Raw genomic sequence first — 21,439 nt, forward strand, 5'->3', positions numbered from 1 at the left:
AGTGCCCGCTACTAAAGAGAATGCATATTCACTCTTCTCCACGCCCATAGTCCCAGTGTGGAGAGAAGTGAATATGCTGGCAACTCACATCAGCGTCTAAGAGCGCATAGCTGTGACATCATGGACTGCTCAGATGCGGAGGTAAGCTGCTGCAGCAGAACAGGATGCAGCGCTGGAGCAGAGGTGAGGAAGGAAGGTGAATATAATACGGCTATGTGCCCATGATGCAGAAATGCTGCATATTTTTTCCGCTTCTCATTGACAGGAAAAACGCATGCGGATTTTACATGCGTTTTTCCTGCCAGGTAGAAGCGTTTGTCAAGCGTCTTTGCATGCATTTCTACATGCGGGTTATCAAGCGCTTTTCCAAGCGATTTTAGCATCACTTGGAAAAGTCCTTGACAACTTGTTCACACTATATAAATCCATGCAACCGGCAGGATTTATATAGTGTGACCAAATAATAGTTAAAAAAGAATAAGAATGGTAAAAAAAAAAAAGATTATACTTACCTTCCGATGGCCCCCGGTGTTTTCTCCGCTGCGTCCTGTCTGTTGTATCGGTTGCTGTAGTGTTTAAGGACCTGCCATGACGTCATTTAGTCATGTGACAGGTCACACGACCGCCGACGTCAGCGGTCACGTGACCTGTCACATGACTAAATGACGTCATGGCAGGTCCTTAAACACCACCGCGAGCAGTACAACATACCGGACGCATCGCTGAGGAGGACGGGGGCTATTGGAAGGTAAGTATAATCTTTATTTTTTAGTTTAAATTCTTTTTTTTTTACAGGTACTATGGTACCCGAGTCTGGAGGAGAGTCTCCTCTTCTCCAAACCCGGGTACCATCTGCACATTGAACCGTGTGATATCCGCATGTGCAGATGCAGTGATGCAGATGTCACGCTGTCCAATGCAAGTCAATGGCGGCGATTACGCTGCGTGTCCGCAAAATTAATGGACATGCTGCGTTTTTTTCCGCAATGATAATCCACAGTGGAAATTTCCGCAGCATGTGCATAGCACATGGGGATTATCATTGGGGACCATGGGGCACATATTACCAAGCGTTTTTTAAGTGTTTTTGCTGCGGAAATTCCGTGGCAAAAACGCTTGAAAAACTCATAGTGAGCACTCAGCCCATGCATACCAGGATTGGGGGATGAGGAGGCCATGCATACCAGGATTTGGGGATGAGGGGGCCATGCATACCAGGATTGGGGGATGAGGGGGCCATGCATACCAGGATTGGGGACGAGGGGGGCTGTGCATACCAGGATTGGAGATGAGGGTGCCCATACATACCAGGATTGGAGATGAGGGTGCCCATACATACCAGGATTGGAGATGAGGGTGCCCATACATACCAGGATTGGAGATGAGGGTGCCCATACATACCAGGATTGGAGATGAGGGTGCCCATACATACCAGGATTCGAGATGAGGGTGCCCATACATACCAGGATTGGGGATGAGGGGGCCATGCATACCAGGACTGGGGATGAGTGGACAATACTTACCAGGATGGGGAAAATTACAAGTAACTGCTGCATTTCCCACCCTGGGCTTATACTCGAGTCAATAAGTTTTCCCAGTTTTTTTGTGGTAAAATTAGGTACCTCAGCTTATACTCGAATACAGTGCATTGTGAAAGTATTTGGCCCCCTTGAACTTTTCTACCTTTTGCCACATTTCTGGCTTCAAACATAAAGATATAAAATTCTATTTTTTTTGGGAAGAATCACCAACAAGTGGGACACAATCGTGAAATGGAACGAAATTCATTGGATATTTAAAACTTTTTTAACAAATTAAACTGAAAAGTGGGGCGTGCAATATTATTCGGCCCCTTTACTTTCAGTGCAGCAAACTCACTCCTTAAGTTCAGTGAGGATCTCTGAATGATCCAATGTTGTCCTAAATGGCTGGTAATGATAAATAGAATCCACCTGTGTGTAATCAAGTCTCCGTATAAATGCACCTGCTCTGTGATAGTCTCAGGGTTCTGTTTCAAGTGCAGAGAGCATCATGAAGACCAAGGAACAAACCAGGCAGGTCCGAGATACTGTTGTGGCAAAGTTTAAAGCCGGGTTTGGATACAAAAAGATTTCCCAAGTTTTAAACATCTCAAGGAGCACTGTGCGAGCGATCATACTAAAATGGAAGGAGTATCAGACCACTGCAAATCTACCAAGACCCGGCCGTCCCTCTAAACTTTCATCTCGAACAAGGAGAAGACTGATCAAAGATGCAGCCAAAAGGCCCATGATCACTCTGAATGAACTGCAGAGATCTACAGCTGAGGTGGGAGAGTCTGTCCATAGGACAACAATCAGTCGTACACTGCACAAATCTGGCCTTTATAGAAGAGTGGCAAGAAGAAAGCCATTTCTCAAAGATATCCATAAAAAGTCTCATTTGAAGTTTGCCACAAGTCACCTGGGAGACACACCAAACATGTGGAATAAGGTGCTCTGGTCAGATGAAACCAAAATCTAACTTTTTGGCCACAATGCAAAACGATATGTTTGGCGTAAAAACAACACAGCTCATCACCCTCAAAACACCATCCCCACTTTCAAACATGGTGGTGGCAGCATCATGGTTTGGGCCTGCTTTTCTTCAGTAGGGACAGGGAAGATGGTTAAAATTGATGGGAAATTGGACGGAGCCAAATACAGGACCATTCTGGAAGAAAACCTGTTGGAATCTGCAAAAGACCTGAGACTGGGACGGAGATTTATCTTCCAACAAGACAATGATCCCAAACATAAAGCAAAATCTACAATGGAATGGTTCAAAAATAAACGTATCCAGGTGTTAGAATGGCCAAGTCAAAGTCCAGACCTGAATCCAATCGAGAATCTGTGGAAAGAGCTGAAAACTGCTGTTCACAAACGCCCTCCATCCAACCTCACTGAGCTCGAGCTGTTTCGCAAGGGAGAATGGGCAAGAATTTCAGCCTCTCGATGTGCAAAACTGATAGAGACATACCCCAAGCGACTTGCAGCTGTAATCGCAACAAAAGGTGGCGCTACAAAGTATTAACTCAAGGGGGCCGAATAATATTGCACGCCCCAAGTTTAAAATATCCAATAAATTTCGTTCCACTTCACGATTATGTCCCACTTGTTGATTCTTCCCCCAAAAAATTGAATTTTATATCTTTATGTTTAAAGCCTGAAATGTGGCAAAAGGTAGAAAAGTTCAAGGGAGCCAAATACTTTCACAATGCACTGTATATACGGTATATGACACAATCCATTTGTATTGTATAAGTATTTCTGTACCTCTTTACATATTGCTATGTCAAGATCCTACACATTGAGTATTGACATGTTATCTCAGTAAGGCACATATTAAATTTATTTAGGCTTAGATTCCCCAATTTCTCAAACTGTTTATGCCAGATTCTGGCATAAAACACTTTGAGAAGTCGCAACATTTTTTGCGCAATGCAAGTATGACGCGCACCCTGGGCCGTGGGGTACTCTGTAGCCAGGCCGGTCGATGCTGGGGGATGTCACAGTGGCAGTGACCCGGTCCGTGACCCAGGGCGGTCAATTAAAGGGCTAAAGTAAAAGGGAATATAGTTTTTAAAGATAAGGTTCGTGACGCCTCCTGTGGTATGCGGCTATACGGGGCCGCCGTTGCGGTGCAGATCCTCTGGAGCTGATAGTGACGCAGCAGAGTTGGTTCAGCTCTCCACAGGCAGAGTTTAGCCCCAGGGCAGCATATAGTGATGCTATGAGGTAGATGTTGCTGGTGCGGTGTAGTGAAGGTGATGGCGCAGATAATAATTCTAGGAAACAGTGGGGTGCAGTCTCTTCAGATTTTACTCATAGTTGTTCAAGACTCCAGGTTACCAGCACCAGTGTGTAACCTCCCACGTCGTCCTGCGTTCACCAAGGAAGGGGTTCAGCAATCTCTCAAGTATGTCAGGAGTACTTAAACGGGACCCCGTTCTATGTGCCTTCCTCAGTCATCTTCCTGCGCTGGCTCTCACCCTCCTGCCCTGCGCCTCACAATCAGTGTCCCAAGCCGGTAGCCTCGGGTCTCGTCGGGTGACGTGCAGTCCCCTGGACCCTATGCGGCCACCTTTTTGGCGATATAATTGTGGTAGTGGGCAGCTGCACCTTGAAAGTACAGTAGTCTCCGGTTATCTAGCTGAGCCTTGTTGTTCTCCACTAGTTAGGGGCCGGTCCCCTCTGCGGCCTCATCCCTCAACGTCCGTGTAGATTCAGGTGCATGGGTGGCTTCCGCACTCGCTGTGACCCTGGGATCCCCTCTGTTCCTCTTGGAGCCTTCCCTCTGCTCTCGTCCTCTTCTCTCAGTCTTTCCTTCCTGGGCCTCTCAGACTAGGCCCTGCTCCTTTCTCCACTAATCCTGAGCAGAGCTCCTACAGAGCTCCTGCTCCCAACTCTCTCTCTCTCTTCTGACTCTCTCCTCAGACTGACCTGACTCCTTCAAGATGGTTCCCTTCTTATATTCCTACTGAAGGTGCTCCCCTGATCTATTTCCTCCACCCACACCCACTACATGGTTCCCCCTCTCTCGGTCCCCCCCCCTTCCAACCAGGGACAGGGCTCAGCACTGTACGCATGCATCTTGCCCCTCCTGCTGGTCTGGAATGGTGTAGTGTTGGATGCAGGTGGGTGGGTCCCGGGCTGTACTCCCTCCTTACCTGAGAGCGGGGCACCACACCTCTGGGTGAGATGCAGTACCTCTGTGGCGACTGAACCCGCAGGGACGCCACACAAGGTTGCACAAAAATGTTGTGACTTTTGGAGTTTTCACGTCAGTTTCGGAAAGCTCCACCAAAATGGGTAGAGGTGTGGTGGAACAGGGTGTGGGGACGCCCAGTACTCTAAGCCATGACGAGTTGTGGTGTACCTTATGTCATAAATCTTACTTCAGTCTCTGACTGGAATAAGATTTGCAGCTTGGCGTCTCTTACTGAATCAGGAGTGTTTGACTTCAGCACGCCCCCTCACCATATTGGTGTGTACAGTGCCGGTCTCCTTGAATCGGAGCCATCCATTTTAGTCTATTGGGCGATTCATTAAGTCTGGCATTGCGCATGCCAGTCTTAAAGTGAATCTGTCAGTAGGATCCACCCTCCTAAGCTTTAACATGGATATGTAGTTCATAGAAAGCTGAATAAAATGATACCTTGATATCTGCGGTCTGATGTCTTATTCCAGAGAAATCCGTGTTTTTTTTTATATAAATGAGCTGTTCCACGCTACGGGCAAGACACTGATCTCTATGAGAATCTGCCTCCAGAACTTATTTTTAATAAAAGGGGCAGTTACTAGTCTGAGACATATAATTAACATAGAACAGTAAAACTGAACTTTGTCTCCTTGCAACCACATTTGCTTCAGCTCTCACAGCTCTGCTATATTGCAACCCTGTCTGCCTGTGAGATGGAAGCTGAGAGGAACCTGCAGATGTGTCAGGTATAATCACACACAGCTCTGCAGTGAGATCAGGAGAGCTGCCATTATACATCACAAAGTTAATGCTCCCTTAAATTTAAAACAATCTCTAGAGACAGATTCTCCTGCAGATCAGTGTCCGGCCCATAGATCTTAACAGCTCATTTACATATAACAAAAACATGGATTTGTCTGGAATAAGACATCGGATGACAGATATCAAGCTATCATTTTATTTAGCTTCCTATGACCTGCATGCCCATATAGACGGCTTAGGCCGTGTTCACATGTCCATTAATCATCAATTACAACAGATCTAGCAGCAATCCGTTGACAAAAAAACTTGTGCAGAGACAACTTTTTTGTCCGCCTGCAAAAGGATTTCAACTGGATCTGTTTTTTTAACATTGAAGTCTATGAGAAAATGTATCTGTTAAATAGCCATCCATTTTCCTTCCATTTGAAAAGGATCCGTTTTTTGCTTACTGGATCAGTCTCAAATAGATGATTACTTGAAAGTTCACGTTCATTAGTATACGTTAAATATTTATTTTTCTACTTCCAGTAAGCAAAAAATGGATCCTTTTCAAATGGGAGAAAAATGGATGGTGATTTAATGGATCCATTTTCCATAGACTTCAATGTTAAAAAAAACAAAAAACTGATCCAGTTGAAATCATTTTTTTTCAACAAATTGCTGCTGGATCTGTTCTAATGGATAAATACTGGACATGTGAACTTAACCTTAAAGTTGTGCCTTTTCAAAGTGATTTATGCTAGATTTCTGGCATAAACAGTTTGGCATAAATTGCTTTTACTTGGGAGTTGTGTAAAAATGTTGTGACATTTGCTGTTTTCACACCAGTTTCTCCAAGTTCCTCCAAAATGGGCAGAGCTGGAGCAGAACGAGGGTGTGACAAGGGCGTGACGTCACAGCTTGTCCAATTCATAATGTAGTGTAGATCTGTAGTGTTTAACATTTAATAACATTCATTCCAGCTTTCTGCAGAGGTAACAAATACACACATTGACAAAATTGTTGGTACCCATCTATTAAAGAAAGAGAAACCAACAATGGTCACTGAAATAACTTGAAACTGATAAAAGTAATTTTAAGGCTAAGTGCCCACGATGCCAAAATGTCTCAGATTTTTTCTGCATCTCCCTGGTAGGAAAAACATATGTGGATTTTACATGCGTTTTTCCCGCCAGGTAGAAGCGTTTGTCAAGCGTCTTTGCATGCATCTCTGCATGCGGGTTATCAAGCGCTTTTCTAAGCGATTTTAGCATCACTTGGAAAGTGCTTGACAACTTGTTCACACTATATAAATCCATGCAACCGGCATGGATTTATAGTAGTGTGACCAAGTTAGTTAAAAAAAAAAAGAAGAAGAATGGTAAAAAATGTAAAAAAAAATATTATACTTACCTTCTGATGGCCCCGGTCTCCTTCTCCGGTCTCCCCAGCAGCTCACGATGGTCTAAAAGGACCTTCCATGATGTCATTTAGTCATGTGACAGGTCACGCAACCGCCGACATCAGCGGTGGCGTGACCCTTCACATGACTGAATTACGTCATGGAAGGTCCTTTTAGACCATCGTGAGCTGCCGGGGAGCCAGGACGCATCACTATGGAGACCGGGGGACATCGGAAGGTGAGTATAATATATATTTTTTTATTTTAAATTCTTTTTTTTACAGGTGCTATGGTACCCGTGTGGATTAATTGGGCCATTAAGAAGAATATATATAAATGTATATTATCTGCTTGTCCTCTGCAACGTGTTTCTAGCTATGGTACCCGGGTCTGGAGGAGAATCTCCTCTTCACCAGACCCGGGTACCATCCGCACATTGAATCGCTTAATATCCGCATGTGCACATGTAGTCATGCGGATATTAAGCGATTCAATGCAAGTCAATGGCGGCAATTACGCTGCATGTCCGCAAAATTAATGGACATGCTGCGGATTTTTCCGCAATGATGATCCACAGCGGAAATTTCCGCAGCATGTTCACAGCACATGCCAATTATCTTTGGGGACCATGGGGCACGTATTACCAAGCTTTTAAGCATTTTCGCTGCGGAAATTCCGCAGCAAAAACGCTTGAAAAACGCATAGTGGGCACGCAGCCTAAATGTAAATTTACAGAATATGAACTAATGAACATCAGACATTGCTACTGAATTTTGGTTCAACTGAGAATTAAAAAAAAAAAAAAAAACAGAAACAAACTATTGAAAATGGCCGGACAAAAATGATGGTACCTTTAACTTATTTTTGTTGCACACCCTTTTGAGGCAATCACTGCAAACGATTTCTGTAACTCTCAATGAGACTTCTGCTCCAGCTGCCCCAGCTTTGCAGGGTGACTTCTTCATGCATGTTTCAGCTCCTTCCACAGATGTACAATATGGTCTATATCAGGGCTCTCAGAATGCTCTTTGCTCTTAGCCACTCTCAAATGTTTTTACTTGTGTATTTTTGGTCATCATCCTGTTGGAGAACCCATGACCTGGAATCAATCCAAATTTTCCAACACTGAGCAGCACATTTTGCTCCAAAATGTGTTGATAGTCTTGGGATTTCATTACACGCTACGCAAATTCAAGACACTTTATGCGGTAACGCAGCCCCAAAACATGACCCAATCTCTCCATGTTTCACAGCAGGTATTATTATTACTACTATGCACCATCATATTCCACAGCGCTTTACAGACATTTTCATCACTGTCCCCATTGGGGCTCACAATTTAAATTCCCTATCTGTATGTTTTTGGAGTGTGGGAGGAAACCGGAGTACATGGAGGAAACCCACAAAGACACAGGGAGAACATACCAGATGTTGTACTTAGTGGAATTTGAACCCAGGACTCCAGCACTGCAGAGCAACAATACTAACTACACTATGTGCAGAATTATTAGGCAAGTTGTATTTTAGAGGATTATTTTTATTATTGATCAACAACTATGTTCTCAATCAACCCAAAAGACTCATAAATATCCAAGCTTAATATTTTTGGAAGTTGGAGTGTTTTTTTTTTTAGATTTCGCTATCTTAGGAGGATATCTGTTTGTGCAGGTAACTATTACTGTGCAGAATTAGTAGGCAACTTAATAAAAACCAAATATAATCCCATCTCACTTGTTTATTTTCACCAGGTAAACCAATATCAGTGCACAAAAACCCAAAAAATTAGTGATCAATATAGCCACCTTTCTTCATGATGACACTCAACAGCCTTCCATCCATAGATTCTGTCAGTTGCTTGATCTGTTTTTGATCAACATTGTGTGCAGCAGCCACCACAGCCTCCCAGACACTGTTCCGAGAGGTGTACTGTTTTCCCTCCCTGTAGATCTCACATTTTATGATGGACCACAGGTTCTCTATGGGGTTCAGATCATGTGAACTGGGGGGGCCATGTCATTATTTTTTCTTCTTTTAGACCTTTACTAGCCAGCCACGCTGTGGAGTAGTTGGATGCATGTGATGGAGCATTGTCCTGCATGAAAATCATGTTTTTCTTGAACGATACGGACTTCTTCCTGTACCACTGCTTGAAGAAGTTGTCTTCCAGAAACTGGCAGTAGGTCTGGGAGTTGAGCTTCACTCCATCCTCAACCCGAAAAGGTCCCACAAGTTCATCTTTGATGATACCAGCCCATACCAGTACCCCACCTCCACCTTGCTGGCGTCTGAGTCGGAGTGAAGCTCTCTGCCCTTTACTGATCTAGCCTCTGGCCCATCCATCTGGCCCATCAAGAGTCACTCTCATTTCATCAGTCCATAAAACCTTTGAAAAATCAGTCTTAAGATACTTCTTGGCCCATTCTTGACGTTTTATCTTATGTTTCTTGTTCATAGGTGGTTGTTTTTCAGCCTTCCTTACCTTGGCCATGTCCCTGAGTATCGCACATCTTGTGCTTTTTGATACTCCAGTAACGTTGCAGCTCTGAAATATGGCAAAACTGGTTGCGAATGGCATCTTGGCAGCTTCACGCTTGATTTTCCTCAATTCATGGGCAGTTATATTGCGCCTTTTTTGGCCAACACGCTTATTGCGACCCTGTTGTCTATTTGCCATGAAACGCTTGATTGTTCGGTTATCACGCTTCAAAAGTTTGGAAATTTCAAGACTGCTGCATCCCTCTGCAAGACATCTCACAATTTTGGACTTTTCAGAGCCCGTCAAATCTCTCTTCTGACCCATTTTGCCAAAGGAAAGGAAGTTGCCTAATAATTAAGCACACCTTATATAGAGTGTCGATGTCATTAGTCAACACCCCTCCTCATTACAGAGATGCACATCACCAGATTTACTTAATTGGCAGTTGGCTCTCAAGCCTATGCAGCTTGAAGTAGGACAACATGTATAAAAAGTATCATGTGATCAAAATACGCATTTGCCTAATAATTCTGCACACAGTGTACTGAGCCACTGTTATGTCCATAAGTACAATGCCCTTTTCTTTGTATGCTTCATTTTTGCATCTGTTAACAGATGTTGCCTAAAAGCTCCAGTTTTGTCTCATCTCTACAAAGGACATTCTCCCAGAAGCTTTGTTGCTTGTCAATCTGCATTTTGGCAAATTGTAGTCCCGCATTTTTATGATTTGTGTTTAACAGTGGTTTCTTCCTTGATCATCTTCCAAGAAGTCTACTTTGGCCAAGACAGAGATGAATGGTGCCATATGACCCTAATGTACCTTGACCTTGGAGTTTACCTCTAATCTCTTTGGAACTTGTTCTGGGCTCTTTGGTTACTATTCATATTATCCATCTCTTCAATTTGTCATCAATTTTCCTCTTCCTGCCATGTCCAGAGAGGTTGGCTACAGTCCCATAGACCTTAAACTTCTGAATAATATGTACAACAGTAGTGACAGGAACATCACTTTTGTGTGATGTTCCTGTCACACAGTTTTTGAAGATGACCTTTTGTCTTTATCTTTATCATGTTTGTTTGTCATTTTCTTTCTAATCTCCTGAGATAACTCTTGTTTTATTTTTCTTTGATCTATGTTCAGTTTGGTAACATGTTTGGCACAATGACTCATTTTCACCTTTAAAATAGGCAGACTGACTGATTAGATGTTTGTAGACACCTGGGATGCTAATTACAGAACACCCCTTAGTTTCATATGTCCCTATGGTCAGCTTACTTTAACCCCTTCACCCTGAAGCCTGTTTTCACCTTCCTGACCAGGGTTAATAGTTGACCAGTGATTTCTCATTTTTACAACAAACTTTACAAAACCATTTTTTTAGGGACCACATCACATTTGAAGTGACTTTGAGGGGTCTTTATGACAGAAAATACCCAAAAGTGACACTATTCAAAAAACTGCACCCCTCAAGGTGCTCAAAACCACATTCAAGAAGTTTATTAACCCTTCAGGTGCTTCACAGGAATTAATGGAATGTGGAAGGAAAAAAATAAACATTTAATTTTTTTTTTTTTCACTTTAGACCCCAATTTTTTTACTGTCACAAGGGTAAGAGAAAATGGACCCCAAAATTTGTTGTGCAATTTCTTCTGAGCACTCAATAAGTGGGGAAAAAACACTGTTTGGGCGCACGTTAGGGAACGAGTGCCATTTGACTTTTTGAATGCAAAATTTGCTGGAATAATTAGCGGACCCCATGTCGCGTTTGGGGAGCCCCTGATGTGCCTAAACAGTAGAAACCCCACGCAAGTGACACCATTTTGGAGACTAGACCCCCTCAGGGAACTTATCTAGATGTGTGGTGACCACCTTGAAACCCCCAGGTGCTTCACAGAAGTTTATAACATTGAGCCATGAAAATAGAAAAAATATAATTTTTCCCGCAAGACTATTTTTTAGCCCCAAATTTTGCATTTTCACAAGGTTAACAGGAGAAAATGGACTCCAAAATTTGTTGTACAATTTCTCCTGAGTACGCAGATACTATGCCTCAAAACTACTTTTGAGGCATAGTGCAAAGCTCAGAAGGGAAGAAGCGCCATATTGGAGTTCAGATTTTGCTGGACTTGTTTGGTAGAGTCCCTGATGTACCAGATCAGCTGAACCCCCTATAAGTGACCCCATTTTACAAACTACACCTCTCAATGAATTCATCTAGGGGATCATATTAACACCACAGGTGTGTCACATCATTTTATACCATTGGGCAGTGAAGAAAAAAATAATTACATTTTTAACACCAAAATTATGTTTTAGCCCCAGATATTACATTTTCACTTTGGGAAATGGGTAAAAATGGCACCAATATTTGTCAAAAGCAAACAGCATAGCCAGAACAATAAACAGAATTTTTTTAAAAATTCCAAGGTCAAATTAGAAAACAGCAAAAAGGCAATGGTACTCACCAGCCAAGGATTCAAGAAAAATGCACACCAGGACGCAGCCGGCCCCCTTTTGTAAGAAGGAGGTAACACAGGTGCAGAATGCTGATGAACAATCACTCTCATCCCCTCTCACTGAAGGAGCGAATGCCTAGCATTAAAACTGCACAAGATGAAACTTGCAATAGGGTACAATTCACACACCGGCACCGTGCCTGGTCAGCATCCTACTATACGCCCCTCCTATTCGATTAGGCGGGATGCCCGGCACCCTATCCGTGCATCGCAGAGGTGCAAAGCCCCCATTCACAAGGTCACCATTAATGGGCCTGGCTGCGCCCTGGCAGATAAAAAAGTGCAAAAACATCATATGAGGTATTCGTTAATATTTTGGCCCAAAATACGTAAGCTCGCAACCCACACGTCAAGGGTCCTCACGATTTTGCGAGTCCCTACTCTGTCATTAAAAACAAACAGCATAGCCAGAACAATGAACAGAATTTTTAAAATAATTCCAAGGTCAAATTAGAAAACAGCAAAAAGGCAATGGTACTCACCAGCCAAGGGTTCAAGAAAAATGCACACCAGGACGCAGCCGGCCCCCTTTTGTAAGAAGGAGGTAACACAGGTGCAGAATGCTGATGAACAATCACTCTCATCCCCTCTCACTGGAGGAGCGACTGCCTAGCATTAAAACTGCACAAGATGAAACTTGCAATAGGGTGCAATTCACACACTCGCGGCACCGTGCCTGGTTAGCATCCTTTTATACGCCCCTCCTATTCGATTAGGCAGGATGCCCGGCACCTTATCTACCAGGGCGCAGCCTGGCCCATTAATGGTGACCTTGTGAATGGGGGCTTTGCACCTCTGCGATGCACAGATAGGGTGCCGGGCATCCCGCCTAATCGAATAGGAGGGGTGTATAATAGGATGCTGACCAGGCACGGTGCCGCGAGTGTGTGAATTGCACCCTATTGCAAGTTTCATCTTGTGCAGTTTTAATGCTAGGCAGTCGCTCCTCCAGTGATGAGAGTGATTTTTCATCAGCATTCTCCACCTGTGTTACCTCCTCCTTACAAAAGGGGGCCGGCTGCGTCCTGGTGTGCATTTTTCTTGAACCCTTGGCTGGTGAGTACCATCACCAATATTTGTCCCACAATTTCTGCTGAATGTAGAAATACTCCATATGTGGCTGTGCAGTACTGCTTAGCCATACGGCGAGACTCGGGAGGGACGGAGTGGTTTTTGCCTCCTGGAGTGCATATTTTCATACTATAGTTTGCGGTCTCCTTATACAGAAACCCCTACATGCTAGAAGAGGAGAATCCCCCTCAAGTGACCCCATTTTGGAAATTATACCCTCTTTGTGAATTTATCTACAGGTGTAGTGACGATTTTGACTCCATGGGTGTTTTCCATAAACAAGCAGCAGTGGATGTTGCTAAGTGAAGATTGCAAACTGTCGTTGTAGTGACCAAAAGGTTGTAGTGACCAGTACGTTGTAGTGACCAGCACGTTATGCCCAGCTCGTGCTTCTGGAGACTTGCACCTGTAAATTAGGCGGGCTCTCATCGCTACAGGAATGCCAAACATGTGGACGCTAACTGCAGTTTAGGCACACAGTGAAGCTCAGAAGGGAGGGGGATATTTAGATTTGGGAGCGCAGAATTCTCTGGATTTCTTTTGGAGGGAGAGGAGTCATTTCGTTTTTCCAGAGCCTTTATGCTACCCGTAACATGGAAATTCCTTATATTTCCGTTAACAGTTGACGGACCTGAGTGGAGACTTGCTTTTTTTTGTGAATGGAGTTGAAGCTTTTATTGGGAACATTTTAAATAGCATTTGGGATCACGTTTATCCTGCGCTCTATGCTGAGCACTTATATCGGGGTTTCCATCGAAATCTCAGAGTGACGTGATTCAGATAAAATTCCCAAGGGGATCCATTCACTATAATGAGGCAGCAGAGTTACTCTAGACTCCGTCTGGCCTCTGTTCAGTGTCGTCCTTCTTTTCAGAGGTGCACAAAACTGTGGCCGATGGCACTTTTATACACGCCTAATAAAAATATGGACACCGCCGGATCATAGGCCAGACAGCGTCCACTGTGCCTCCATCTGGGGGAATCTTCCTAAGGGGTTTCCGTCTGAATCACGTATTTCAGAGATGTATATGGAAACCCCAGTATAACCGCTTAGCACAGGATAAGTGTGAGTTGAGCATTTGGGAGGCTGAATGAACAAATCAACAGAAGGTAAAGAATTAGATTTATTTATTTTTTACGCCGTTCCTTGTGCGGTATAAGTGATTAGGCAACTTTATTGTTTGGGTCCGTGCGATTACAGCGATACCAGATTTATATCTGGTTTTTATGATTGCCATCTCTCACACACTAAAAGACCCTTTTTATTGTAAAAACAAGTTTTTGCATCGCCATATTTTGATAGCTATAATTTTTCCATATTTCTGCCGATAGAGTAATGTAAGAGCTTGTTTTTTAGGGGACGAGTTGACATTTTTATTTGTACTATTTTCGGGCAAATTAAGTCTTTTGATCGCTTTATATTCAGTTCTTTTGGGAGGCAGAATGAACAAAAACCAGGAATTCAGGAATTGTTTTTTGGGGATTTTTTTTTTTGCCGTTCCACGTGTGGTAAAATTGATACGTCAGCTATATTCTTTGGGTCAGTACTATTACAGCAATACTGCATTTATATCATTTTTTATGTTTTGGCGCTTTAACACAATAAAAACTATTTTATAGAAAAAATAATTATTTTTGCATCGCTTTATTCCGAGAGCTGTAACTTTTTTATTTCTCTGCTGATGGAGCTGTATGGCAGCTTGTTTTTTTGCGGGACAAAACCAACTTCTGTCAATTGTTATTCCAGCCCATGATGCTTTGACTACATCCCACAATTTTTTGGCATTTGTTGGCTTTGCCTCACAAACGACATTTTTGATGTCACCCCACAAGTGTTCTATCGGATCAATATCCGGGGATTGGGCTGGCCACTCCATACCCTCAATTTTGTTGGACTGGAACCAAGATTTTGCTTGTTTATTGGTGTGTTTAGGGTCGTTGTCTTGTTGGAGCACCCATTTCAAGGGCATATCCTCTTCAGCGTAAGGCAACATGACCTCTTCAAGTATTTTAATATATGCAAACTGGTCCATGATCCCTGGTATGCAGTAAATAGGTCTGGCACCATAGTAACAGAAACATGCCCATATCATGATGCTTGCACCACCACGCTTCACTGTCTTCAGAGTCTCCTGTGGCTTGAATACAGAGTTTGGGGGTCGTCTGACGAACTGTCTGCGGCCCTTGGACCCAAAAAGAACAGTTTTACTTTCATCAGTCCACAAAATGTTTCTCCATTTCTCTTTAGGCCAGTTAATGTGTTCTTTGGCAAATTGTATCCGCTTCAGTACATGACTTTTCTTAACAGTAGGACTTTGTGGGGGCTTCTTCCTAAGAGACTAACTTCACACAGGCGTCTTCTAACTGTCACAGTACTCTCAGATAACTTGAGACTGTCTTTGATCATCCTGGAGCTGATCATTGGCTGAACCTTTGCCATTCTGGCTATTCTTCGATCCATTCCAATGGTTGTCTTCCTTTTTCTTCCACGTCTCTCTGGTTTTGCTTTCCATTTAAAAGCATTGGAGATCATTTTAGCTTAACAGCCTATCATTGTCTGCACTTCTTTATAAGTTTTACCCTCTCCAATCAACTTTTTAATTAAAGTATGCTGTTCTTGTGAACAATGTCTCGATCGACCCATATTTCTCAGGCTTTCAAGGAGAAATGCATTTACAACATGTGCTGGATTCGCCCTTAAATAAAGGCCACCTGATTCACAGAATGATTGACCTCACTAATTGAACTCCACACTGCTATTATATTGAACACACCCCCTTTCAATTAATTACTCCAATACACAGACTCAAAAACATGCAGATCATGAATGCAGAGTCTGTTGGTTTTCTAGAATCTACTGCATCAACTGGTAAATTTTTTGAGATGTGGTAATATAATTTATACCAAAAACAGTGATTAATCTGATTAGTTATATTGGACTGCTATTATTTTGAACACTACTGTATATACGGCACATGTCGGGAAGGAGTTAAATCTTTTATAGAGGTACTATCATTTTTATCCAGGCCATTTTCATTAGGTTTTTTTTTTTTCTATTGAACCACAATTCAAAAGCAATATCTGATTTTCATTAGTTGATATTCTGTACATTTTAAATTGAAAGTTATTTCAATGACCATTGTGAGTTTTTACTACTTTTACAGAAGGCTATTAAAATTTTTGTCCATATGTGTATGTAGTCTGGCTTTAGCATATAAAGATTGCTGTTTACTTAATGAGATGTTATACAGTTTTCCAGTATCTTTCCACTATCAGCCTTTCAAGAGGAACCTCTATTTTTGTCATTTACGCTCAGTAGATAAAAGATTAGTTCAGGCCATGTAGACACCACGGTATAGTTACAGTACAGATATCTGTGCACTTACCACGCCCTAATGCACTTATGGCTAATTTGCATGTGGCTTCTCAATTTTGGTACATAGGAAATTTTTTGTATTTTTTGTACTACATAGACCTAGACAGCTATACCATACGTTTCAGAAGTAAAATCTTGCTGACCGATTTCTCATAACAAATATTAACTACTCATTTTATATACCCTGCAGGAGGTTTGGATTATCTGGTGTTAAATCACATTGGCTATACCCCGTTTCAGATGTGGGACGGAGATGTAAATCACACAAGATGGCTCATGGAGGTTTGTTTGTCTTCCTGCATATATCAAAATGCATTTCCTCTTTAATTAGTGGGAGAGATCTAAAGCCTGTGTAGAAAATAAAAAGCACAATTGTCATAAATACTGTGGGGAAAATAAGTATTTGATACACTGCCGATTTTGCAAGTTTTCCCACCTACAAAGAATGGAGAGATCTGTAATTTTTATCGTAGGTACACTTCACCTGTGAGAGACAGAATCTAAAAATAAAAAAAACAGAAAATCACATTGTATGATTTTTAAATAATTAAATTGCATTTTATTGCATAAAATAAGTACTTGATCACCTACCAATCAACAAGAATTTTGGCTCTCACAGACCTGTTAGTTTTTCTTTAAGAAGCCCTCCTACTCTGCACTCATTACCTGTATTAACTACACCAGTTTGAACTCGTTACCTGCATAAAAGACACCTGTCCACACACTCAATCAATCACACTCCAACTTCTCCAGCATGACCATGACCAAAGAGCTGACTAAGGACACTAGGGATAAAATTGTAGACCTGCATAAGGCTGGGATGGGCTACAGGACAATAGGCAACAACTGTTGGCACAATTATTAAAAAATGGAAGAAGCACAAGATGACTGTCAATCTTCCTCGGTCTGGTCACAAATCAGCCCTTAACTACATGGAGGACCTGGTCAATGATCTGAAGAGAGCTGGGACCACAGTCTCAAACATTACCGTTAGTAACACACTACGCCGTCATGGATTAAAATCCTGCAGGGCACACAGGTCCCCCTGCTCATGCCAGCACATGTTTGAAACTCGCCAATGACCATCTGAATGATCAAGAGGAGGCATGGGAGAAGTTCATGTGGTCAGAGGAGACCACAATAGAACTTTTTGGTATTAACTCCACTCACCGTGTTTGGAGGAAGAAGAAGGATGAGTACAACCCCAAGAACACCGTCCCAACCGTGAAGCATGGTGGGGGAAACATCATACTTTGGGGGTCCTTTTCTGCAAAGGGGACAGGACAACTGCACCATATTGAAGGGAGGATGTGATGGGGTCATGTTTCGTGAAATTTTGGCCAACAACCTCCTTCCCTCAGTAAGAGCATTGTAGATGAGTTGTGGCTGGGTCTTCCAGCATGACAATGACCAAAACACAGAGCCAGGGCAACTAAGGAGTGGCTCCGTAAGAAGCATTTCAGGTTTCTGGAGTGGCCTAGCCAATCTCCAGACCTGAACCCAATAGAAAATTTTTGGAGGGAGCTGAAACTCAATGTTGCCCAGCGACAGCCCCAAAACCTGAAAGATCTGAAGAAGATCTGTATGAAGGAGTGGGCCAAAATCCCTGCTGCAGTGTGTGCAAATTTGGTCAAGAACTACAGGAAACGTCTGACCTCTGTAATTGCAAACAAAGGTTTCTGTACCAAATATTAAGTTCTGTTTTTCTATTGTATCAAATACTTATTTCATGCAAAAAAGTGCAAATTAACTATGTAAAAAGCATACAATGTGATTTTCTGTTTTTTTGGGGATTTTTTTAGATTCTGTCTCTCACAGGTGAAGTGTACCTACAATTAAAATTACAGACCTCTCCATTCTTTGTAGGTGGGAAAACTTGCAAAATCGGCAGTGTATCAAATACTTATTTTCCCCACTGTATGTAATGCACAACATATGTTTTTTTAAGCACAGGTAGGGCACATCCATATTAATATTTTAGCAGTTTCCTTGTGATTACTCGCTAGGAGTAACGAGTACAATGTAAGTCAATGGGAAATGCGAGTAAGCCGAGTAAGTGTCTGCTGGAGCCTATAAAGCGGTCTGGGGGCTGAGGAAAAGGCTGAAATGGGTGCATGATTGTTCAAGAGCCAGCGTTAAAAAGCCGCCGGCTTTTAAACAATCACTCAGCCCCATACTCGCTTCCCCGCAGCCTTCCATCCCGATCCTCCGCTCCCCCCGCCGCCTCCCATCTCGATCCTAAGTTAGGACCGGGGCGGGGAGCGAAGGACCCGGGCGGGGAAGCCGGCAGTGAAAAGACTTCACCGCCGGCTTTCCCGTTCGGTGCTGCGCTCCCTGATGTACACTCCCCACTCCCTGGTGCTTCGCTCCCCGCCCTGTCCTAACTTAGGATCGGGATGGGAGGCGGCGGGGGACCAGGGAGCGTACATCAGGGAGCGGGGAGCGCAGCACCGAACGGGAAAGCCGGCGGTGAAGTCTTTTCACTGCCGGCTTTCCCGCCGGTTATTTCAAATGAACAGCTGAGATATCAGCTGATGCTGATCAGCTGTTCATTTGAAGTAGCCGCGGTGCCCTCAGAGGGTTCATGTGAGTTCATGCTTGACTGCATGAACTCACATCAACTTTCCCACGGCCGCACAGCTCAGCTACATCTCTGGTAGAAAATCTCTACCAGAGATGTAGCTGAGCTAAAGAAGAAGACTCCATTGGACTACGTCGGACGGAAGATAATTTTTTTAATAAAGATGGAGTCTCTAATTTTTTTTTTGGTTTATTTCTAATAAAAAATGTATTTCTCTGTGTTGTGTTTTTTTTTTATATTTCACTTAGAAATTCATGGCGGTCATGTCTAATATTGGCGTGACCCCATGAATTTCGGGCTTAGGGCCAGCTGATAATACAAAGCTGGCCCTAACCCCTTTATTACCCAGTGAGCCACCGCACCAGGGCCCTGGATGAGTTGGGTACAGCTCCAGAAGATGGCGCTTCTATGAACGCGCCATTTTCTGGGGTGGCTGCGGACTGCAATTCGCAGCGAAGGGGGGCCAGAAAGTTTGGGCCTCCCTGCGCTGTGGATTCCAGCCCCCAGCTGCTTAGTTGTACCTGGCTGGACACAAAAATAGGGCGAAGCCCCACGTCAAATTTTTATTAATTATTTCATGAAATTAAAAAAAGGGCTTCCCTGTATTTTTGTTTCCAGCCAGGTACAAATAGGCATCTGGGGGTTGGGGGCAGCCCGTTCCTGCCTGCTGTACCTGGCTGGACACAAAAATATGGCGAAGGCCACGTCAAATTTTTGGTGAAAAATTCATTAAAATTAAAAAAAAAAAAACATTTAGGGACTGCATCTTTATTAACCCCTCCACTTGAGGGGTTAATAAAGATGCAGTCCCTAAATTATTATTATTTTTTAAATTTTTTTATTAATTTTTCCCAAAAATTTTGGCGTAGGCTTCACCATATTTTTGTATGCCAGCCAGCTACAGCATCCAGGAACGGGCTGCCCCCAACCCCCAGCTGCCTATTTGTACCTGGCCGGACACAACAATATAGGGAAGCCCTTTTTTTTTTTTTTATTATTATTTCATGAAATAATTAAAAAAAAATACTTGGGGCTTCGCCCTATTTTTGTGTCCAACTCATCCAGGGCCCTGGTGCGGTGGCTCACTGGGTAATAAAGGGGTTAGGGCCAGCTTTGTATTATCAGCTGGCTCTAAGCCCGAAATTCATGTGGTCACGCCAATATTAGACATGACCGCCATGAATTTCTAGTGAAGTACTAAAAAAAAAAACACAACACAGAAAAAAAAATATTTTATTAAAAAAAAAAAATCAACACTTAGAATCTCCATCTTTATTAAAAAAAATAATCTTCCGTCCGACGTAGTCCAATGGAGTCTTCTTCTTTAGCTCAGCTACATCTCTGGTAGAGATTCTCTACCAGAGATGTAGCTGAGCTGTGCGGCCGTGGGAAAGTTCATGTGATTTCATGCTGTGAAGCATGAACTCACATGAACCCTCTGAGGGCACCACGGCTACTAGTGGTAGAGCAGATCACCTTGCTCTGTCAGTGGTGACTCGCTCATGACAGCGGCTGTCCCGTGGGCAGTGGAGCTGGGGCACACAGCGCTGTGTACGGCGTTGTGCTCCCTGCTCTTCCTGGCGGTGTATGTACAGCTCTGTCTGCTGCGGTCTGTTTACCGCCTGCTTCTGCCTGCAGCAGCAGCCAGAGCTGTACATACACCGCCAGGAAGAGCAGGGAGCACAGCGCCGTACACAGCGCTGTGTGCCCCAGCTCCACTGCCCACGGGACAGCCGCTGTCATGAGCGAGTATACTCGTCTCACAATATTTGAACCTCCCGCCCAGCATTAGGCTATCACAGTAATGCCGCAGCCTTCTTGGTTGTGGCATTGCTATGATTGGCTGGCCGCCCAGCGTCCTACATGAGTCATACATGACTTATAGGCTCTATATAAGCCTTGCCCCCACCATTTTGTGCATATTGAATGAAGAGCACAGCTAGTGTAGGGAGAGTGTGAGCGGCTGCTAGGGAGAGTTAGAGTCGTGAAAAAACAGAAAAAAACTATATTTAACCCAAAAGCTCTTCTCAGAGCTACCAGGAGGAGTATTGTTGTAGTAAGGGACTGTAGTGCAGGGAGACAGGCAGGAGGTAGCGTTACAGTTCCACATAGTACCTCAATAGCAGAGCTGACTCAGCTCTTCTCAGAGCTGAAAGTATAAGCTTAGGGACTAGTTTGTGTTCCCAGATAATTTGGGGGTCACATTTACCCCTCCAGGCACAAGTTTTTGGGCCATTGCAGTGCTGTTTTTAAAAGAAATAGCACGCACGGTACCCCAGGTCTGACACGCAGCCAGCACCTCTGTCCAGGGTGGTGACTGGTTTTGTGTAATCCCGCCTGTAACCTCTGGCCAATTTTTGTGTGCAGTTCCATTGCTGTTTGTTAAACACCAAGCATTAGTAGCCTGTAGTGTTATCCTTCCACCAAACAGTAACTGCTACTTGTTTGTCAATATCTGCATCTAAACATCTGCAACTATGTCACAAAAGCCACAAAATCCGAAAAAGACTGTTGCGAAGGGACGTGGGCGTGGGCTTGTCAGTCGTGCCCAACAAG

The 21,439-nt window shown here is 43.4% G+C and overlaps 1 protein-coding gene across 1 annotated transcript in view; it reads left to right on the top strand.

Annotated features, from left to right (window-relative positions):
* Positions 1–21,439, top strand: part of HSD11B1L (hydroxysteroid 11-beta dehydrogenase 1 like) — a 151,350-nt gene that overhangs the window by 79,487 nt on the left and 50,424 nt on the right. The window contains 1 exon segment of the mRNA XM_073660444.1: positions 16,493–16,584. Coding sequence (XP_073516545.1) covers positions 16,493–16,584 — 92 coding nt within the window.

The sequence above is a fragment of the Phyllobates terribilis genome, unplaced genomic scaffold (genome assembly GCF_046119375.1).
Source record: "Phyllobates terribilis strain yellow unplaced genomic scaffold, ASM4611937v1 Scaffold_1__5_contigs__length_1240528914, whole genome shotgun sequence".
Lineage (NCBI taxonomy): Eukaryota > Metazoa > Chordata > Amphibia > Anura > Dendrobatidae > Phyllobates > Phyllobates terribilis.